This window comes from Mesoplodon densirostris, chromosome 14 (genome assembly GCF_025265405.1).
Source record: "Mesoplodon densirostris isolate mMesDen1 chromosome 14, mMesDen1 primary haplotype, whole genome shotgun sequence".
NCBI lineage: Eukaryota > Metazoa > Chordata > Mammalia > Artiodactyla > Ziphiidae > Mesoplodon > Mesoplodon densirostris.
Window position 1 is genome coordinate 35,891,469 of NC_082674.1, and position 19,698 is coordinate 35,911,166.

Genomic DNA, 19,698 nt, shown 5'->3' on the forward strand with positions numbered 1-19,698 from the left:
TTAAAACAAAGGCCATAAAGAAAGATAAAGAGGGATACTATACAATGATAAAAGGTTCAATACAAGAGGAGGATTTTACACTCATCAATATATATGCACCTAATATAGGAGCACCCAAATACATAAAACAAATACTAACTGATGTAAAGGGAGAAATAGACAGGAATACAGTAATAATAGGAGATTTTAACATGCATTCACATCAATGGACAGATCTTCTAGACAGAGAATAAGGCAACAGCGATCCTAAATGATACAATAGAACAGTTAGACTTAATTGATGTTTTCAGGACATTACATCCAAAAAACCTAGAATACACCTTTTCAAGTGCACATGGAACATTCTCTAGGATTGACCACATACTAGGGCACAAGGCAAGCCTCAGCAAATTTAAGAGTATAGAAATTATTTCAAGCATCTTTTCTGACCACAATGGCATAAACCTAGAAAGTATCCACAGAAAAAGAAGTGAGAAAAAACGATTACATGGAGATTAAACAACATGCTTCTAAAAAACAGATGGGTCATCGATGAAATCTAAGAGGAAATTTTAAAAATACCTTGAGGGGCTTCCCTGGTGGCGCAGTGGTTGAGAGTCCGCCTGCTGATGCAGGGGATGCGGGTTCGTGCCCTGGTCTGGGAAGATCCCACATGCCGCAGAGCGGCTAGGCCAGTGAGCCATGGCCGCTGAGCCTGCGCGTCTGGAGCCTGTGCTCTGCAATGGGAGAGGCTACAACAGTGAGAGGCCCACGTATCGCAAAAAAAAAAAGAAAAAATACCTTGAGACAAATGACAATAAAAACACAACCATACAAAATCTATGGGATGCAGCAAAAGCAGTTCTTAGCGGAAAGTTCAGAGCAATACAGGCCTTCCTCAAAAAAACAAGAAAAATCTCAAACAACCTAACCTACCACTTAAAAAAATCAGAAAAAGGAGAACAAACAAAACCAAAAGTCAGCAGAAGGAAAGAAAGAATAAAGATCAGAGAGGAAATAAATAAAAGAGATTTAAAAAAAATAGAATAAAATCAATAAAACCAAGAGCTGGTTCTTTGAAAGGATAAACAAGATTGACAAACTTCTGGCCAGGCTCACCAAGAAGAAAAGAGAAAGAACCCAAATAAATAAGATATGAAAAAGGATGCATAACAACTGCTACCGGAGAAATAGAAAAAACCATAAAGTAATACTATGAACAATTATATGCCAACAAATTCAACAACCTAGAAGAAATGGACAAGTTTCTAGAAACATACAGCCCACCAAAATTAAATCAAGAAGAAATAAGATAATGTGAACCACTGATCACGAGAAGTGAAATAGAATCTGTAATTTAAAAACTCCCTACAGGGACTTCCTTGGTGGTCCAGTGGTCAAGAATCCACCTTCCAATGCAGGGGATGCGGGTTCGATCCCTGGTCAGGGAACTATGATCCCACATGCCATGGGGCAACTAAGCCTGTGCACTCTAGAGCCCGCGAGCCACACCAAGAGAGCCCACATGCTGCAACTACTGAGCCTGTGTGCTCTGGAGCCCGTGCACAACTAGAAAGCCCCGCATGCTGCAGTGACGGAGCCCATGCACTCTAGCGCCTGTGCATCACAACTAGAGAAGCCCGCATACCACAACAAAGAACCCAAGTGCTGCAATGAAAGATCCCGCATGCCACAACTAAGACCCGATGCAGCCAAATAAATACATATAATTTAAAAAATAAATAAAATAAAAACTCCCTACAAACAGAAGTCCAGGACCAAATGGCTTCACAGGCCAATTCTACCAAATATACAAATAAGAACTTGTACTGATCCTTTTCAAACTCTTCCAAAAAATTGAAGAGGAACACTCCAAAATACATACTATGAAGCCCCCATCACCCTGATAACAAAACCTGACAAAGAGCACCAAAAAAAGAAAATTAAGGCCAATATAGATGCAAAAAACTCAACAAATATTAGCAAACCGAATCCTACAACGCATAAAAAAAGATCATATACCACGACCAAGTGGGATTCATCCCAAGTTCACAAGGATGGCTCAACATACACAAATCAATCAATGTGATACACCACATAAATGAAAGAAAAGACAAAAACTACATGATCATCTCAATAGACACAGAAAAAACATTTGACAAAATTCAATATCCATTCACGATAAAAACTCTTACCAAAGTGGGTACAGAGGGAACATAATCTCAACATAATAAAAACTATTTATGATAAACACACAGCCAATATAATACTCAATGGTGAAAAGCTGAAAGCCTTCCCACTAAAATCTGGAACAAGACAAGGATGCCCACTCTCACCTCTTCTATTCAACATAGTACTGGAAGTCCTAGCCACAGCAATCAGACAAGAAAAAGAAATAAAAGGTATCCAAATTGGAAGGGAAAAGGTAAAATTGTCATTTTATGCAGATGATATGATGCTATATATAGAAAACCCTAAAGACTCCACACAAAAACTACTAGAACTGATAAACAAATTCAGCATGTAGCAGGATACAAGATTAACATACATAAATCGGTTGCATTTCTTTTATACCAACAATGAAATATCAGAAAGGGAATGTGAAAAAAAGTAGCTTTTAAAATTGCACCCCAAAAAATAAAATGCTTAGGAATAAACCTGACCAAGGAGGTAAAAGACTTATATGCTGGGTTTCCCTGGTGGCGCAGTGGTTGAGAGTCCGCCTGCCGATGCAGGGGACACGGGTTCGTTCCCCGGACTGGGAAAATCCCACATGCCGCGGAGTGGGTAGGCCCGTGAGCCATGGCCGCTGGGCCTGTGCATCTGGAGCCTGTGCTCTGCAATGGGAGAGACCACAACAGTGAGAGGCCCGCGTACCGCAAAAAAAAAAAAAAAAAAAAAAAAGACTTATATGCTGAGAACTATAAAACATTAATAAAGAAGCCTGAAGATGATTCAAAGAAATGGAAAGATATCCCATGCTCTTGGATTGAAAGAATTAATATTGTTAAAATGGCCGTACTACCCAAAGCAATCTACAGATTTAATGTAATCCCTATCAAATTACCCATGACATTTTTCACAGAACTAGAATAATCCTAAAATTCATACGGAACCATAAAAGACCCAGAATTGCCAAAGCAATCCTGATGAAAAAGGACAAAGCAGGAAACATAACCCTCCCGGCCTTCAGACAATACTACAAAGCTACAGTAATTGAAATAGCATGGTACTGGCACAGAAACAGACATATGGATCAACGGAACAGAATAGAGAGCCCAGAAATAAACCCACACACCTATGGTCAATTAATCTTCAACAAAGGAGGCAAGAATACACAATGGGAAAAAGACAGTCTCTTCAGCAAGTGGTGCTGGTAAAGTTGGACAGCCACATGCAAATCAATGAAGTTAGAACACACCCTTTCACCATATACACAAATAAACTCAAAATGACTTAAAGACTTAAACATAAGACATGATGCCATAAAACTCCTAGAAGAGATCATAGGCAAAACATTCTCTGATATAAATTGTACCAATGTTTTCTTAGGTCAGTCTCCCAAGGCAGTAAAAACAAAAATAAACAAATGGGACCTAATCAAACTTACAAACTTCTGCACAGCAAAGGAAACCATAAACAAAACAAAAAGACAACCTACAGAATGGGAGAAAAATTTGCAAACAACACGGCCAACAAGGGCTAAATTTCCAAAATACACAAACAACTCATACAACTGAACAACAAAAAAACCCCAAACAACCCAATTGAAAAATGGGCAGAAGACCTAAATAGACATTTCTCTAAAGAAGAAATACAGATGATCAATAGGCACATGAAAAGATGCTCAACATCACTAATTTTTAAAGATATGCAAATCAAAACTACAATGAAATACCACCTCACACTGGTCAGAATGGCCATCATTAAAAAGTCTACAAATAACAAATGCTGGAGAGGGAGTGGAGAAAAGAGAACCCTCCTACACTGTTGGTGGGAATGTAAGTTGGTGCAGCCACTGTGGAAAACAGTATGGAGGTTCCTCAGAAAACTGAATATAGAATTACCATATGATCCTGCAATCCCACTCCTGGGCATATATCCAGACAAAACTATAATTCAAAAAGATACATGCACCCATATGTTCATAGCAGCACTGTTCACAGTAGCCAAGACATGGAAACAACTTAAATGTCCATCAACAGATGAACTGATAAAGATGTGGTACATATATACAATGGAATACTACTCAGCCATAAAAAAGAATGAAATAATGCCATTTGCAGAGATTATCATACTAAGTGAAGTAAGTCAGAAAGACAAATATCATATGATATCATATATATGTAGAATGTAAAATATGACACAAATGAACCTATCTATGAAATAGAAACAGAATCAGGGACACAGAATAGACTGGTGGTTGCCAAGGAGGAGGGGCTGGGAGAGGGTTGGACTGGAAGTTTGGGATTAGCAGATGAAAACTGGTATATACAAAATGGATAAACAAGGTCCTGCTGTATAGCACAGGGAACTATATTCAATATCCTGTGATAAACCATAATGCAAAAGAATATGAAAAAGAATGTATATGTATAACTGAGTCACTTTGCTATACAGCAGTAATTAACACAACATTGTAATTCAACTATACTTCAATAAAAAATAAATTAAAAAAATAAAATAAAATAAGACACAAATGAACCTATCTATGAAATAGAAAGAGAATCACAGACAGAGGGCACTGGTGGTTGCCAAGGGGGAGGGGTTGGGGAGGGATGGAGCGGGAAGTTGTGGTTAGCAGATGCAAGCTTTTATATATAGAATGGATAAACAACAAGGTCCTACTGTGTAGCACAGAGAACTATATTCAGTATCTGTGATAAACCATAATGGAAAAGAATATAAAAAAGTATGTATATGTATGTATAACTGAATCACTTTGCTGTACAGCAGAAATTAACACAACACTGTAAATCAACTACATTTCAATTTTTTAAAAAAGAAAAAAAATAAAATGCACATTCCTGAGTCCCCATACCCAGAGATCCTGAATCAGTGGGTCTGGAATGGGGCTCAGTAATCTGCATTTTTCATCAGCACCTCTGGTGATTCTGACATACTTACTTTGAGTATAACTTTTTGAAGAACAGGCAAATTTAAGGAGATAGTCTATCAATAAACAGGCCAAGACTGCATAAGTTAGTAATAACTAAGATAATTTCCAAGGTGTAATAGCCTTTAAGAAGCCTTCAGACTCCTGGAGACTTGTGTATCTGCTAGCCAAGTTCAGTTGCAGTAAGCGTAATTGCTGTCATTAAACAGGAAAGTAATTTATTCTCTGTTCTTCCATTTCCACTGTAAAATATGTTGACTCTAATATGCCATGCACCCAGCTTCAAATAAGCACACTTACTAACCTCAAGAACACCAAGATTGATGAGTGGTATCCAAGTGGATAGCAAACTGCCTGGTTATTGTAGTGAAATATGACTTCCTAAACTAGTTACAATGCATGTGGTTCCAACACTCTGGAAAACAATTTCACCATGTCTACAAGGAACTGCAGTCTTAGGAGCAGACAGGCTCCCTGCTTGAGTGCTGTGGAGAAAGAGCTCCCTTTAAATCAACAGTGAACGTTTTGATCTCAGAAATATCACTGACTTGGTGGGAATAGGAATTTTTATTATATATTTTGATTTTCTTATACATCACTGTCCATATTTGACTGAGACAAACTGTCACATGTTGAAAGTCATTGTGTTTTTCTAAGATGGTATCACTAACATTTAATAGCTTGAAGTCACGTGCTATGTCAATTTTCCAAATGTTTCTGAGCTAGAATGAAATTCATCTGCATATGAATAGTAGAAAGTGTTTCCACTTACATTGTACACCCATATCTTTAGTAAGTTGAAATCAGTGATTTCAAAAGAGGTTCCTGTGGGACTCTCTTTGAACTACTTTAATAGATTATCATCTCCAGAATTGTCTATAACTGATGTGACATATATAATCTGTAAGACATTATGTAACTATTACACCATAATCATCAGTGTCAAAGACCTTTTATAAAAATTGACAGTACTATTCTGGTACTTTACCAATGTCTGCAGATCCTTAAATACTGTTCTAAGAAATAGAATTTTACTGTGGTTTCCTTAATGAAATGATCTTTCCCACTATAATGTGAGATCTTTCAAATACTATAATTTGTCATTCATTACAAGTTAGGTCACAGTAACTGAACAAGTTCATGTACTATCTAAGATATTCTCACTCAAAGTTACCATGGTAACATGAAGACAGTTTCATTTCAGACTTGTACATGAATTACTTGAAGATCAGAAAGATCAGTCATTTAGTCCAGAACCCACTTTTAATAATCTATATACATCATTTAATCCCTAAAAATATGTATTTATCAGCATTCTTTCTCTTTACAATTCAAGAACATGAATTCCTAGTGTGCGACTCTGTTCTTAGTGTAAATGTTGTGTCAATTGAGCATCTTTTCTATGTGGACTTTAAATAACAACTGCTCTCCAACATTAAAAATACCATTTCTCAGTGCATATACTTTAGTAACATTTACTTTTAATTTTATAAGTAAACTAAGCAGAAAGTGAAAAATAGCAAACTAATCTTTTTGTCTGGTGTGCTGTTCTCAGTTCAGCCCATTTCTGCCATTTTTCATTTTAGCCATCAGTAAAATGAGTGGATGCTGTGTGTCAGGGGTCTTTATCCAACATCTGTCCAACATCCTCTCCATGTGATCAGTTAACTTATGTAGACATGTGCACATAAATAGGGTTTTTAAATGAAAATGAAAGCATTCTTACCCAATTCTGCATGATGCTTTGCTTCAATCAAACCACAACTTTTTCTGTTACTTACAATCATTCAAATGTTTTCTTTTTTACCAAAGCCTTTATCAAATGTAAGCATAAGCTTTAACTGACCTATTTTTCTGTGTCTAGAACAAAGAAAACAAATAGTCACACTAGTCTCCCATAACTTTATGAATTATTATTTACATCTTTGGACCAGCTCAGTCACAATTTCCAAATACCACATGTCCCTCCTGGAATAGCATTCAAGGCCTGAATGGATCCAAGGGGCACAGGGAGTCTTAATGGTTAAAAGTCTTACGAGGTACTATTAAGAATCACGTGACATTCTTATTTCAGAAATTCAAAGCAGTCACGTACATCTAGGAGCTTAAGTTCCATTTCGCAGCAATGTTCTTTACTATCTGCTAATGAGATAATCCCTGATTTTAAAAACAATTATTCCTAGGATGACAAGAACTGGGATAAATGAATACAAAATCAGAAAGTTGGCTGTGAATCTGGATGTTGCACCTGGGCAGGTTCTCTCAATGAATTGAATTCCTTGACTGAAGGCACACATTGGATTAGTTGACATAGAACCATTTGAGTTGCCTGCCAGGGAAAAGATTGACAATGTCAAATATGGTACTTGCAAGGTAATTTAATCAACACGTATTTATCAGATGCCCACTAAATGCTCAGCATTCTGCTAAGTACTCTTCTTCATGAAGATACAGGAAATTTTAGAGAGCCCAGAATTCATTATTAGATGAAGCAATAGTGAGTGTTGGGGGCCTTGAAGATGGAAATGGGTTTGTTTCCATTTTGGGTGTATATCCAGTACCATAGTACTGATAAAAATTATGATCACTTAGCACTGAATATCCCAAGGTTACTAATATTATCACCTAAAGATAGATAAAACAACTACTAAATTCTTCCCTGTTCTTTAGGTGTCTTCACAGAGTGGCCTGGGATTTCCAATGGCCAGGAGGGCCTTACTGTGCTCCCATTGCCTTCTTGTGGGATTAGGGAACAGATTTTCGCCAAAAATGGCTTCACTCAGCTACATACTCTGTACATTTCGGGGAAGAAGAAGCCACTGCAGCCTGCTTCAACCTGTTCAGTAGGTATAGGAACTGATCCATCTAGAATATACTAGAGTTTACCTCAGTATACATTAAGTCTTATCATTTTCTAAAAACATCAGAGTGCCCTTAAGCTATTGACCTTTGACAAGTGACTAGCTTGACTACTGCTTATTGTTTTAAAAATCAGAGAAAATGTTAGACTCTTCAAAACAAAGTTTTAAATCTATTTTACAATATAGCATTTACTTAAAAAATACATTTCCCTCAAGGAATTGTTTTTTTCAAACTAATATGTAAAAATAAATTCCAAAACTGAATACTTACCACAAGTGAAATTCTGTCCATAGAACTCATTGACTACAAGAATCTCAGAGCAATATTTTTGGAATGTAAAATAACTGAAGATTTTAAAAGGAAGGGGCATTTCTTCTGTGTTTCTTAAGAAAAAGCAAAAAGAAAGAAAGATGAACTTCAATAGGCTCTGGTAGCAGTCCTACCAAATGAAAAGAAAGGCAACCCTTATGTTTCCCAACAGGAATATACATAGTTTTTCATCTCTCATTATAAAAAGTATGTTCACTAGAAAAACTTCAAACCTCACTGAGAAGGATAAAGAAATACCACTGCCCAGAAATAACTACTGTTAACATTTTGGTGATGTATGTAATGTGCATTTATAACATTTTACATAAATGGAATTAAACTCCTCATCCTCTTTCCTAACCTGCTTTTTCAAACAAACGTATGCCTCAGACATCCTTTCAAGTCAGTAAGCATAACACACCATCATTTTTAATCACAGCTTGGTGATCCATTATAGTAGGAACCTTAATTTAACACACCCCTAATGATGGATTGGTGTCTAATTTTATTGGTAAGCACCACTGATACAAACATAAAACAAATAACATACCACATTAGAGGAGGATGTTTGTGATTAAACAGATTTGAGGGTGCTAATGTATGAAGTGAGAACTAAACTATAATACAAGGGGAAAAGGATGGCAAGAACAAGCAGACATTCGTTGTGAAACCTGTTTCAGGAGAAACTTCATGCTGACCTTGTGGCCTTCTTAGTCCACTCAGGAGCTTTTATCAACCAACAAATATGTATTACATTCTATTTGCGAGGCACTAGTTCTGGGTGCTTACGGAATTCGAAAGAAGTATCCTACCCCTAAAGACTCAAAATGTAGTTGGGAGACATAAACTATACATTCTCAAGGCTATAAAAACACACAGTGGTGAACAATCTGTGCTTAGAAAGTATAGAAAACCAGTACTACATGTCCGTGATATTCTTGTATTTAGTATTTATGGTTTCACCAAGTGATCCCCAAACTCCATGACTTTCAGTTATTGGCAGTTTTCTGAGGCACAAAACGGAATTAGCCACATTGAGAGGCTGCTAACTGGAAAGGACAGATTGGAGTCTGGGGAGGATGCAGGGGCAGAGGAAGGACACTCTAGGAAGGCAGAATGGTATGAGCACAGGCATGTGGGACTGGATGGACCAGAAAGGCAGAGGATCCGAAGTGGGAGTGGTGGGAGGTGAGTTTGGAATGGTAGCCATGAACCGGCTATTCCAGGGCCTTGCAGGCAGTTGACATTGAAGGACCATGATAAAAGTCACATTGCAATCAATGTTTTAAGAAAATTAAAGTGCCACCAGCAAGTAGGATGGACCAGAATAAGAGTAGAGTAGGAACAGCAAAAAAGAGAGCAGGCTACAGCAGAAGTTCAAGGATGAGATGACAAAGGCTTGTAAGAGGTTGATGGCCACGAGAAGATGGCTGCCCAGACGGCTAGAGTGCGAAGTGGGAACCGTGTGCCTTCATCTTGTACCATACCACACAAGGCAAACTCAAAAGATCCATGTGCATCTGTGATTTGACATCAGAGAAGAAAACCAGTGTGATTTGGTGACTGATCCAGTGTGTAGGCAGTCCAAGAAGTCATTCATTTATTCACTCAATCCAAATATTTTTGGCAAACCTAATTGGTAAAAGGCCTTGGGCCAGCCACTGAGAAGAGCTATAATGATGAATGAGACACAGCTGCTGCCCTCAAGAGGCTGACTGCAACGTGAGCAGCATGTGGTGGGCTGTGAGACCCAACAAAGGGGCCTTTCAGAGAGGGCTTGCCCTGCCAAGGGAACAACAGCCAGGCTCCGTGCAGGCGGCAGAGGGGGTACAAATGGATCAGTGAAAGACACAGGAGGAGAACTAGGCTGTGTCACAGCAATCCTTGCAGTACATCCGAGAGGGAGGAACCACAGATATAAATTTACTGATGTGGGACCATCTACATTATATTGTTAAAAGGGGGGAAAAGCATGCATACCTTACTCCTTCACAATAGTATGAGCTCATTTTAATTAAAGATTATATAAAAGTCTAGCAAAATACACAACAAAATTTAACTCTGGGTTGTGATACTTCAGGTAACTTTTACTTAACTTCCTTATACATTTCTGTATTGTGTGCATTTCTCCCCCTAAGAACTTGCATTATTTTGTAAGCAGAAAGAACAACAAAGCTATTTCCACTTGTGTTTAAAGGAAGAGGCAGCCGAAAGTGCACATGTTGCAGGCACTCACTCAGGAAAGATGATGACTTGAGGGAAAATACATAAACTCAATGACTAGGAGGTTGATGTGGGGCCTTCAGGAGCACAGTTTCACCCCAGTGATGGAGTGGAACCCAGGTGAAGCCTTGGGACGTTGAGATCTTGCAAAGAACCCAACAGCATTTTGATGTTGGCCACTGCCCCCCTCTCAAGAATAATCAATCCCCTTTCCTATAAACCAAATACGTGAAATAGTGCCAGACTGATTGGAGCACATAATGTTTCAAATATGAAAGGGGAGATGCTGCTGAAGATTGGGTCTGTAATTTGCTGGCTTGATCCCATGCCACTGGGATGATCTTATCTGTGCATTTTTCATAGATGCTAACAAGCCAATTAAGCAACATAGACAAATACAATGTAATGGTGTCACTGTAAAAAAAATATCCTCCCTGACTGTTCAAAACCAAACTCACTTGGCTTTATAATATCTCACCTTTTAATAACTCACTACAGTTCATGAAGCGTTTCCACGTTGCTGATCTCATTCGAGTCTCATGATCCCTTGAGGCAGGTGGGGCTGAGATCATTATCTCCATTTTATAAGTGAGGAAACTAATTTAGGTAGAAAAGTAACTTGCCAATGGCAACTTGGCAACTTAGTGGTAGGAGGAAGACTCTGACTCCAGGGTCCGTGCTGTCTCCAGGGAGCCACATGCCTCCTGGGAGAGTCTTCACAGCCATGTGATCAGAGCAAAGTCAAGTCTGAGCTTAGTTTTCTTACCTGAACGTGGATTGCTCTGAGAGTTAATTAAACAAATAAATATGATTACATACAATAGCTGCTCAATAGCTTTTTTCTTTGATTTTTTTAAACATCTTTATTGGAGCATAATTGCTTTACAATGGTGGGTTAGTTTCTGCTGTATAACAAAGTGAATCAGCTATACATGTACATACATCCCCATATCTCCTCCCTCTCGCGTCTCCCTCCCACCCTCCCTATCCCACCCCTCTAGGTGGTCACAAAGCACCAAGCTGATCGCCCTGTGCTATGCAGCTGCTTCCCACTAGCTATCTGTTTTACATTTGGTAGTGTATATATGTCCATGTCACTCTCTCACTTTGTCCCAGCTTACCCTTCCCCATCTCCGTGTACTCAAGTCCATTATCTACATCTGCGTCTTTATTTCTGTCCTGCCCTTACATTCTTGAGAACCTTTTTTTTTAATTCCATATATATGTGTTAGCATACAGTATTTGTTCTTCTCTTTCTGACTTATTTCACTCTGTATGACAAGACTCAAGGTCCATCCACCTCACTACAAATAACTCATTTTCGTTTCTTTTTATGGCTGAGTAATATTCCATTGTATATATGTGCCACATCTTTATCCATTCATCTGTCAATGGACACTTAGGTTGCTTCCATGTCCTGGCTATTGTAAATAGTGCTGCAATGAACATTGTGGTACATGACTCTTTTGAATTATGGTTTTCTCAGGGTATATGCCCAGTAGTGGGATTGCTGGGTCCTATGGTAATTCTATTTTTAGTTTTTTAAGGAACCTCCATACTGTTCTCCATAGTGGTTGTGTAAATTTATATTCCCACCAACAGTGCAAGAGGGTTCCCATTTCTCCACACCCTCTCCAGCATTTATTGCTTGTAGATTTTTTGATGGTGGCCATTCTGACTGGTGTGAGGTGATACCTCATTGTAGTTTTGATTTGCGTTTCTCTAATGATTAGTGATGTTGAGCATCCTTTCATGTGTTTGTTGGCAATCTGTATACCTTCTTTGGAGAAATGTCTATTTAGGTCTTCTGCCCATTTTTGGATTGGTTTGTTTTTTTTTTTATATTGGGCTGCATGAGCTGCTTGTAAATTTTGGAGATTAATACTTTGTCCGTTGGTTCGTTTGCAAATATTTTCTCTCATTCTGGGGGTTGTCTTTTCATCTTGTTTATGGTTTCCTTTGCTGTGCAAAAGCTTTTAAGTTTCATTAGGTCCCATCTGTTTATTTTTGTTTTTATTTCCATTTCTCTAGGAGGTGGGTCAAAAAGGATCTTGCTGGGATTTATGTCATACAGTGTTCTGCCTATGTTTTCCTCTAAGAGTTTTATAGCGTCTGGCCTTACATTTAGGTCTTTAATCCACTTTGAGTTTATTTTTGTGTATGGTGTTAGGGAGTGTTCTAATTTCATTCTTTTACATGTAGCTGTCCAGTTTCCCAGCAGCACTTATTGAAAAGGCTGTCTTTTCTGCATTGTATATCCTTGCCTCCTTTATCAAAAATAAGGTGACCATATGTGCGTGAGTTTATCTCTGGGCTTTCTATCCTGTTCCATTGATATATATATATATACATATATATATATATATATATTTTTTTTTTTTGCCAGTACCATACTGTCTTTTTTTTTTTTTTTTTTTTTTTTTGGTACCTGGGCCTATCACTGCTGCGGCTGCTCCCATTGCGGAGCACAGGCTCCGGATGCGCAGCCTCCGTGGCCATGGCTCACGGGCCTAGCTGCTCCACGGCATGTGGGATCCTCCCGGACCGGGGCATGAACCCGCGTCCCCTGCATCGGCACGCGGACTCTCAACCACTGCGCCACCATGGAAGCCCCATACTGTCTTGATTACTGGAGCTTTGTAGTATAGTCTGAAGTCCAGGAGCCTGATTCCTCCAGCTCTGTTTTTTTCCCTCAAGACTGCTTTGGCTATTCGGGGTCTTTTCTGTTTCCATACAAATTATGAAATTTTTTATTCTAGTTCTGTGAAAAATGCCATTGGTAATTTGATAGGGATTTCATTGAATCTGTAGATTGCTTTGGGTAGTATAGTCATTTTCACAATATTGATTCTTCCAATCCAAGAACATGGTATATCTCTCCATCTGTTTGTATCATCTTTAATTTCTTTCATTAGTGTCTTATAGTTTTCTGCATACAGGTCTTTTGTCTCCTTAGGTAGGTTTATTCCTAAGTATTTTATTCTTTTTGTTGCAGCAGTAAATGGGACCGTTTCCTTAAATTCTCTTTCAGATATTTCATCATTAGTGTATAGGAATGCAAGAGATTTCTGTGCATTAATTTTGTATCCTGCTACTTTACCAAATTCATTGATTAGCTCTAGTAGTTTTCTGGTAGCATCTTTAGGATTCTCTATGTATAGTATCATGTCATCTGCAAACAGTGACAGCTTTACTTCTTCTTTTCCAATTTGGATTTCTTTTTCTTCTCTGATTGCTGTGGCTAAAACTTCCAAAACTATGTTGAATAATAGTGGTGAGAGTGGACAACCTTGTCTTGTTCCTGATCTTAGAGGAAATGGTTTCAGTTTTTCACCATTGAGAACAATTTGGCTGTGGGTTTGTCAAATATGGCCTTTATTATGTTGAGGTAAGTTCCCTCTATGCCTACTTTCTGGAGGGTTTTTATCATAAATGGGTGTGGAATTTTGTCAAAAGCTTTTTCTTCATCTATTGAGATGATGTTTTTTCTCCTTCAATTTGTCAGTATGGTTTATCACATTGATTTATTTGCATATATTGAAGAATCCTTGCATTCCTGGGATAAACCCCACTTGATCATGGTGTATGATCCTTTTAATGTGCTTTTAGAGTCTGTTTGCTAGTATTTTGTTGAGGATTTTTGCATCTATGTTCATCTATGTGATATTGGCCTGTAGTTTTCTTTCTTTGTGACATCTTTGTCTGGTTTTGGTATCAGGGTGATGGTGGCCTTGTAGAATGAGTTTGGGAGTGTTCCTCCTTCTGCCATATTTTGGAAGAGTTTGAGAAGGATAGATGTTAGCTCTTCTCTAAATGTTTGATAGAATTTGCCTGTGAAGCCATCCGGTCTTGGGCTTTTGTTTGTTGGAAGATTTTTAATCACAGTTTCTATTTCAGTGCTTGTGATTGGTCTGTTTATATTTTCTATTTCTTCCTGGTTCAGTCTCAGAAGGTTGTGCTTTTCTAAGAATTTGTCCATTTCTTCCAGGTTGTCCATTTTATTGGCATAGAGTTGCTTGTAGTAATCTCTCATGATCCTTTGTATTTCTGCAGTGTCAGTTGTTACTTCTCCTTTTTCATTTGTAATTCTATTGATTTGAGTCTTCTCCCTTTTTTTCTTGATGAGTCTGGCTAATGGTTTATCAATTTTGTTTATCTTCTCAAAGAACCAGCTTTTAGTTTTATTGATCTTTGCTATCGTTTCCTTCATTTGTTTTTCATTTATTTCTGACCTGATCTTTATGATTTCTTTCCTTCTGCTAACCTTGGTGTTTTCTTGTTCTTCTTTCTCTAATTGCTTTAGTTGTAAGGTTAGGTTGTTTATTTGAGAGTTTGTTTCTTTTTGTTGTTGTTATTGTTGCTGTACGCGGGCCTCTCACTGTCGTGGCCTCTCCCGTTGCGGAGCACAGGCTCCGGACGCGCAGGCTCAGCAGCCATGGCTCACGGGCCCAGCCGCTCCGTGGCATGTGGGATCCTCCCGGACCGGGGCACAAACCCGTGTCCCCTGCATCGGCAGGCGGACTCTCAACCACTGCACCACCAGGGAAGCCCGAGAGTTTGTTTCTTGAGGTAGGATTGTATTGCTATCAACTTCCCTCTTAGAACTGCTTTTGCTGCATTCCCATAGGTTTTGGGTTGTCGTGTTTTCATTGTCATTTGTTTCTAGGTATTTTTTGATTTCCTCTTTGATTTCTTCAGTGATCTCTTGGCTATTTAGTAGTGTATTGTTTAGCCTCCATGTGTTTGTATTTTTTACAGTTTTTTTCCTGTAATTGATATCTAGTCTCATAGCGTTGTGGTTGGAAAAGATACTTGATACAATTTCAATTTTCTTAAATTTACCAAGGCTTGATTTGTGACCCAAGAGAATGTTCCATGAGCACTTGAGAAGAAAGTGTATTCTGTTGTTTTTGGATGGAATGTCCTATAAATATCAATTAAGTCCATCTTGTTTAATGTATCATTTAAAGCTTGTGTTTCCTTATTTATTTTCATTTTGGATGATCTGTCCATTGGTGAAAGTGGGGTGTTAAAGTCCCCTACTATGATTGTGTTACTGTTAATTTCCCCTTTTATGGCTGTTAGCTTTTGCCTTATTTACTGAGGTGCTCCTATGTTGGGTACATAAATATTTACAATTGTTATATCTTCTTCTTGGATTGATCCCTTGATTATTATGTAGTGTCCTTCTTTGTCTCTTGTAATAGTCTTTATTTTAAATTCTATTTTGTCTGATATGAGAATTGCTCCTCCAGCTTTCTTTTGATTTCCATTTGCATGGAATATCTTTTTCCATCCCCTCACTTTCAGTCTGTATGTGTCCCTAGGTCTGAAGTGCATCTCTTGTAGACAGCATATATACGGGTCTTGTTTTTTGTATCCATTCAGCCAGTCTATGTCTTTCGGTGGTTGCATTTAATCCATTTACATTTAAGGTAGTTATTTATATGTATGTTCCTATTACCATTTTCTTAATTGTTTTGGGTTTGTTATTGTAAGTCTTTTCCTTCTCTTGTGTTTCCTGCATAGAAAAGTTCCTTTAGCATTTGTGTAGAGCTGGTTTGGTGGTGCTGAATTCTCTTATCTTTTTCTTTTCTGTAAAGGTTTTAGTCTCTCCATCGAATCTGAGTGAGATCCTTGCTGGGTAGAGTATTCTTGGTTGTAGGTTTTTCCCTTTCATCACTTTATATATGTCCTGCCACTCCCTTCTGGCTTTCAGAGTTTCTGCTGAAAGATCAGCTGTTAACCTTACAGGGATTCCCTTGTATGTTATTTGTTGTTTCTCCCTTGCTGCTTTTAATATTTTTTCTTTGTATTTAATTTTTGAAAGTTTGATTAATATGTGTCTTGGTGTGCTTCTCCTTGGATTTATCCTGTATGGGACTCTCTGCACTTCCTGGACTTGACTATTTCCTTTCCCATATTAGGGAAGTTTTCAACTATAATCTCTTCAAATATTTTCTCAGACCCTTTCTTTTTCTCTTCTTCTGGGACCCCTATAATTCGAATGTTGGTGCATTTAATGTTGCCCCAGAGGTCCCTGAGACTGTCCTCAGTTCTTTTCATTGTTTTTTCTTTATTCGGCTCTGTGGTAGTTATTTCCACTATTTTATCTTCCAGGTCACTTATCCGTTCTTCTGCCTCAGTTATTCTGCTATTGATTCCTTCTAGAGAATTTTTAATTTCATTTATTGTGTTGTTCATCATTGTTTGTTTGCCCTTTAGTTCTTCTAGGTCCTTGTTAAACGTTTCTTGTATTTTCTCCATTCTATTTCCAAGACTTTGGATCATCTTTACTATCATTACTCTGAATTCTTTTTCAGGTACACTGCCTATTTCCTCTTCATATGTTCGGTCTGGTGGGTTTTTACCTTGCTCCTTCATCTGCTGTGTGTTTTTCTGTCTTCTCATTTTGCTTAACTTACTGTGTTTGGGGTCTCCTTTTCGCAGGCTGCAGGCTGCAGGTTTGTAGTTCCCGTTGTTTTTGGTGTCTGCCCCCAGTGGGTAAGGTTGGTTCAGTGGGTTGTGTAGGCTTCCTGGTGGAGGGGACTGGTGCCTGTGTTCTGGTGGATGAGGATCGTCTTTCTGGTGGGCAGGATCGTGTCCAGTGGTGTGTTTTGGGGTGTCTGTGACATTATTATGATTTTAGGCAGCCTCTCTGCTAAAGGGTGGGGTTGTATTCCTGTCTTGCTAGTTGTTTGGCATAGGGTGTCCAACACTGTAGCTTGCTGGTCGTTGAGTGGAGCTGGGTCTTAGCATTGAGATGGAGATCTCTGGGAGAGTTTTCACCATTTGACATTATGTGGAGCCAGGAGGTCTCTGGTGGACCAATGTCCTGAACTCGGCTCTCCCACCTCAGATGCACAGGCCTGACACCTGGCCAGAGCACCAAGACCCTGTCAGCCACATGGCCAAGTACGTGGTGAGTTCCTTGCCTTTGGGGAAGTCTGAGGTCTCCTGCCAGCATTCAGTAGGTGTTCTGTAGGAGTTGTTCCACATGTAGATGTATTTCTGATGTATTTGTGGGGAGGAGGGTGATCTCCACGTCTTACTCCTCTGCTATCTTGACGGTCTCCGGGCTCTTTTCTTTGATTTTTAAGTCAAAGAAACAGAGCTGTCTTCACATTTTCTCAGGGACCCATAGTTTACTTACTGGATCCCACTCACATCACCCACCTGAAACCACTTTCACCCTTCTAAAATTTTCTGCCCTTCCTGCTACTTTTATAAAATATACAATATGTATGTATGTGTACATATATTTTTTTCTTGGCTATAAAGTAATGCTTGTCCATTATAGAAAATTCACAGAATATAGGAAAATATGAAGAAAATTAAAATAAGTATCACCCAGAGATAACTACTGTTTACATTTGGTGTGTGTCCTTCTAGTCCTGATGCTTTCTTGAGCAGTCTTTTATCCTTCAGCCTCTTTTCTTATCTGATTATTCTTACTTTCTTAAAGTAACTGAGAATTGAGAGCTGGAATAGAAACTCAACAGTGCCAGGGAAGAAATGAACTAAATGCCTGCTGTTTAGCCTGTAATGGGCTGTGAGTATTTCTGGAGGACAGCTTGGTTTTCCTCCTCTTGTTATAATGGCTTATGACATGTGATAACATGCTTCAATCGTCATTTCCTGATTCTCATTCTGAAGACGTTTTATTTAACAAATAATGAACAGTTCAAAGTCTAAGCAATACTGACTAGGAAGCACTATAAATACTCTGGACTGTAAGGTGATAGAGTACCACAGTATCATACAGCGCTTCTCTGTAATGCCTTATAATAATCATTATGAGGTGATCATTAACATCAAATCATACCAATCTAAATCATCTGAATTATTAGATCTTACCTTAGGAATCCAGAGCCTGCAAGCACCCCAAAAATGCAGAGCAGGGCCACCATGCTGTTGACCACATTTGGGTTTTGGACCACACCCAGTAGCACAAGAGTTAGAAATTCACCAATTAAGTGGGGGGCCAAGAGAGCAGCAGAGAAATATCCAAATCTGGCAGCCTCAGGGTATAAGGCCAGAGTCCTAGAAAAACATAAGGTCTTTAGTTCCTCTCCAAGGGTTATCATTTAAGAAAAATTCCACATTTGACTTCTGTGGATAAATCCATGGTGGTTAAGTGGGTGGGGAGAGTCTGCAGGACAGGCCAAACTCCCCTTTGAAAGGCCTTTTCGGAACAGGGCCAACATTTGAGGCCATTTAGTCCCTCAAATTGTTTCTGTTGGCCCCAAGTCAATGGAGCCACCTTTTCCTTTTTACAGCCCCTCAGCTCTCACAGAAAAATACTAATACTCAGAGGATGGTCACAACCAATTGCAGTAAGTAGGGCTGAACTGTCCAGCCTTCTCCATAAGCAACCACATTCTGCCTGGCTGGCACTGCTCCCACCCTAGCTAGCCTACTACCCTAATGCTAAGGACTCACCCAACCTGCTTCTCAGCCCCTCCTTCCCTGAACCTCATCCTTGTTACATGGGGTTACTGCCAGCTGAAAATCCTTCACTGCTTTCATCCTCCAACGGATTAGCCCTCCCCAGGCCTGTTCCATTCCATTCTTGTCTTTTATTCTACCAACCCCTTCCACTGATTTGACCTTCATGTTCTTGTAAACAAGCTACACTATATCCATGCCCCTTAACCTCTTACATTCCTTTCACCAAATAACATTTCCCTGGTGATAGCACGTCCTCAACAACCCTTAGACGTGGCTGCTCTTTCTTCCACTTGTAGAGTAAGTAAGAGGAGTTGGTATGTCTTATACTCACCCCTCCCTACCACTCTTCAAGGCCATCTGCCCTTCCTCCTATACAAATCAGGAAGTTGGCTTATACTATTAATTCTCTGCCTCAAGGCAGTCCTCTGTGACTTTTAAGACAGTCTCTCACCTTTGATGATTTTGTAGCTTTTAGACCAGGGTCAGTTTTGCACTCCTGTCCATCATCATTATCCTCAAGGTTTTTAACCTTGATAATCCATCAACACCAGTGCCTCCTAATTAGGTAACCTGATCAATTCCAGTGGCTCCACCCACCTAATCTTGATCACTCACTATGTCTTGGATTTAAATGTTACTTGTTACTCAAAACTGTTCCACGTCCAAGGTTTCACATTCTGAAAATGCCCTTTCTGATCATGGCCTCCTCCTGTCTCCCATTTCCCCAAAGCCCTCAATGCCTCAGATCCTCATCCCTT

The 19,698-nt window shown here is 39.0% G+C and overlaps 1 protein-coding gene across 1 annotated transcript in view; it reads right to left on the reverse strand.

The window, feature by feature from the left end:
• Positions 1-7,230: 7,230 nt before the first annotated feature.
• ABCG5 (ATP binding cassette subfamily G member 5) overlaps positions 7,231-19,698 on the reverse strand; it is a 35,053-nt gene continuing 22,585 nt past the window's right edge. Inside the window, 3 exon segments of the mRNA XM_060117456.1 lie at positions 7,231-7,424; positions 8,228-8,340; positions 18,347-18,532. Of these exon segments, the coding sequence (XP_059973439.1) occupies positions 7,231-7,424; positions 8,228-8,340; positions 18,347-18,532 (493 nt within the window).